Source organism: Castanea sativa, chromosome 8 (assembly GCF_040712315.1).
Source record: "Castanea sativa cultivar Marrone di Chiusa Pesio chromosome 8, ASM4071231v1".
Lineage (NCBI taxonomy): Eukaryota > Viridiplantae > Streptophyta > Magnoliopsida > Fagales > Fagaceae > Castanea > Castanea sativa.
In genome coordinates, this window is record NC_134020.1 from 14,375,996 (window position 1) to 14,379,644 (window position 3,649).

Sequence of the window (3,649 nt, forward strand, 5' to 3'; positions counted from 1 at the left end):
GAGATCTAAAAGTCACGATCAAAACCTCAGTATGTTGGGCAACTGCATTTAATGTAGATGAAACATATATATTAAAGATGGAATTCATAATCTCTTAACGGAGATATAAAATATTCCCTTGAGATAAATTTAATGTGTTTGGTTATTCAAAGTGTTGGGCCCAACCACTTTAGTAAGGAGTTAAAGTATATATTTGTGAAATTGGATTTCATAAATATATGATGAATAACATAGAGGATTAAACCGGGTATTCAAGGATTAAGATGTAGTAATGTTCAAAGTGGCAATCTACATTCATGACTTTGTATTACTACAAATATTTTAATAAAGGGGTTGCATGTATAATAAAGTCTTGGATATAATTTGTTAATAAGGCCTAGAGTGCAATTATATTCATATAGTGGTATTGAATATAATTAATGGTAACTTTGGACTTGACAAGAGTTGACAGAAAAGCCGAAGACCCATTGGAGCTAGAGTCTTATTTGTTCCCTTTTGGTCCCACTCCAAGCAATATACTAGAGCCCAATTGGAATGACCCAAAAGGCTAGCTCAATTAGATAATTAGTTATATATAAGGAGAGAAACATACAGAATTTAATAAGTGGTTTTTTATTAAGATCATATAAGGAATGAAATGGTTTGTATGTAAGTATTGGACATTTTCTTATTCTCTCCTTGGAAACTGATTGAGAGACCACACTTCTTGGGCATTAAGTGGAATTGGAGTGAAGATTAAAAGTGTTCCCAAGTGCTTCTAATCTTTTATTTTGAATTTCACCGCACCAAGGTACGCTTTCTATTCTTTATTCTAGAATTCAAGGTTACATGTTATCTCTCATGAATGAAGAAGATCTGTGTTTGTTGCTTCCGCTGTGTGTTTGTAGGAGATACAAAACTAGATTTTCCAACACAGGGATCATTTGGTAGATTTGAGAAAGCTGTTCAAGCGCCTCGTGAAGTACATATTGAGACTAAACCCTAACAAATGTGTCTTCGAAGCTAGTTTAGGGAAATTGCTCAGCATTATAGTTAGCCAAAGAGTGCCAAGTGGCCTTTGACAAGATTAAGCAGTATTTGTTGAACCCTATGGTTTTGGTTCCCCCAACATATGGATATCCATTGATCCTTTACCTAGTGTTACAAAAAACCTCCATAGATTGCATGTTAGGCGAAGCAGCTGAGCCTGACTAGAAGGAAATGGTGATTTACTATCTAAGCAAGAAGTTCACTAGTTGTGAGATCAACTACATCGCTATTGAGAAGACATGTTGCGCCTTAGTGTGGTTCTTGCATAAATTATGGTAGTACATGCTCTACTACACCATGTGGCTCATTTCCCGTATGGATCCCATCAAGTACATCTTTGAAAAGCTAGCTCTTACAGGGAAGATCTCCTGTTGGCAAATGTTGCTCTCCGAGTTCGACATTGTGTTTGTGACGAGAAAGGCCATCAAGGGCAAGGCCATAGTTGACTACCTAGCAGACCAGTTACTAAATGATCCAGAACTTTCAGAATCCCTCTTCCCTGATAAGGATGTCATGGCACTAGGGCCAGAGCCAGATAGTGTGAACCATGGCGTTGGAAGCTTTATTTTGATGGAGTCACCAATTCTAATAGAAATGGAGTGGGAGCAGTCTTTGTTTCCCCCAATGGCCAGTAAATCCCTATTTCAGTCAAGCTAAATTTTGATTGCACCTACAACATCACAAAATATGAAGCATGCATAGTCGGCCTACAAGTGGCCCTAGATTTCGGTGTTTATGACTTGAGCGTCTTTGGAGATTCCCTGTTGATCATCTCCTAAATTGAAGGGAAATGGTGAGCCCGAGACACTAAGTTGATTCCGTATCAGAAATGCATCAGCCGCTTGATTCCGAAGTTCTGGAACATCACATTTGCCTATTTTCCCCGAGCACACAACCAGTTTGCAAACGCCGCAATTACGCATAAAAGTCAAGGGTGTGCCAACCCACTGCATGAACATCGAAGAATGCATGAATGTCGAAGTCAAAGTCGACGGAAAGCCATGGTACCATAATATCAAGGCTTATATCAAGAACAGAGAATACCCATCCAGTGCAACAGATAGTGAAAAGAAGTTTATTCGGCGCATGGGTTGCCAATTTTTCTTGAGTGAAGAAGTCCTGTACAAAAAGAACCACGATTCTACCCTGCTTTGTTGTGTAGATGCCCCGAGGCTAATTATTTTATGGAAGAGATGCATGAAGGCCTACTTGGAGCTCATGCCAGTTGACCCCTATTAGCTGTCAAGATCATAAGAGCTAGTTACTATTGGCTCACCATGGAAAGTGATTGCATTAAACATGTGAGGACATGCCACCATTGCCAAGCCTATTAAGACAGGAGGAATGCTTCTCCTTAGCCTTTGCACTCTTTAGCGGCACCATGGCCCTTCTCAGCTTAGGGTATGGATGTCATTGGACCCATGATTTCGAAAGCTTCAAATGGTCATGAATACATCATAGTGGCCATTGATTATTTCACAAAGTTGGTGGAAGTCGCATCGTACAAGAGCGTCACTCAAGCAGTGGTAGCCTAATTCTTGAAACACAACATTATTTGCTGATACGACATGCCGGGAAAGCTCATTATAAATAATGGGACAAACCTAAACAGAAAAATGATCCAGCAACTCTGCCAATAGTTCAAGATCGAGCACAAAAACTCGGTTCCCTATCGCCCTTAGATGAATGGTGTAGTGGAAGACGCTAATAAGAACATAAAGAAAGTCTTGGTAAAGATAATAGACACATACAAGAATTGGCATGAGTACTTGCTGTTTGCTTTATATGCATATCTCACTTCTGTTCGTACTTCCACGGGTGTAACCCCGTATTCATTAGTGTATGGCATGGAGGCTGTCCTCCCCGTAGAAGTAGAGATCCCGTCTCTCAGAATTTTATTTCAAACAAAGCTATCAGAACCTGAATGTGCCCAATCTCGATATGAACAACTGAACATGATAGATGAAAAGCACATGACCGCAATGTGCCATGGACAGTTGTACCAACGCCGCATCGAGCAAGCGATCAACAAGAAAGTTAGACTCAGGGTCTTTGAAAAAGGTGACCTAGTCTTGCAGAAGAGCAACTAGTCTGTGCCTGATCACAAGGGAAATTTTGCCTAAACTTACGAAGGCCCCTATGTGGTGAAGAAGTCCTTTTTCAGTGGAGCCTTGATTTTAGCTGACATGGACGGGCATGACTTCAATATGCCCACCAATTCTGATGCTGTCATATGGTACTTTGCATGAAGGAGCCTCTTAGTGCACCTCGTTTCCATGTCTTTATGTCAAAATCAAAAAAGAAAAAGAAAAAAGAACAAAAACAAAAAACTATATGTGAAAAGGTAGATTAAAAACCTGAAAGGGCGGTCTTCGCAAAAGGAGAGCTAAAGGAAAGAGAGCATGAGAAAATACAAAAGGTAGATTGAAAACCCGAAAGGGCGGTCTATGCAAAAGGAGAGCAAATGAAAGAGCGTGAGAGAGCCTGCTAGATTGAAAACCTGCAATCCTGGTCTAGGCAAAAGTTAAGGCAATCAAAAAGTCAGTTGAACTACATGACGACCTGATCCTTTCTAGTGGGGGTATGTAGGCAGCCATCTTGGTTTGGTCACGTCTTAAAA

General features: G+C 40.2%; 1 protein-coding gene across 1 annotated transcript; it reads left to right on the forward strand.

The window, feature by feature from the left end:
• Positions 1–1,326: 1,326 nt before the first annotated feature.
• On the forward strand, positions 1,327–3,119 carry LOC142605900 (uncharacterized). The gene is made up of 2 exons (XM_075777325.1): positions 1,327–1,660; positions 2,725–3,119. Exons 1-2 carry the CDS (start codon positions 1,327–1,329, stop codon positions 3,117–3,119), a joined length of 729 nt encoding a protein of 242 aa, XP_075633440.1.
• The last annotated feature ends 530 nt before the right edge of the window (positions 3,120–3,649 follow it).

Coding starts and splice junctions, on each gene's coding strand:
- LOC142605900 (XM_075777325.1), top strand. CDS start 1,327: ATGTGGCTCATTTCCCGTATGGATCCCATCAAGTACATCTTTGAAAAG. Junction 1,661..2,724: donor TTTGTTTCCCCCAATGGCCA/GTAAATCCCTAT, acceptor TGAATGGTGTAG/TGGAAGACGCTAATAAGAAC.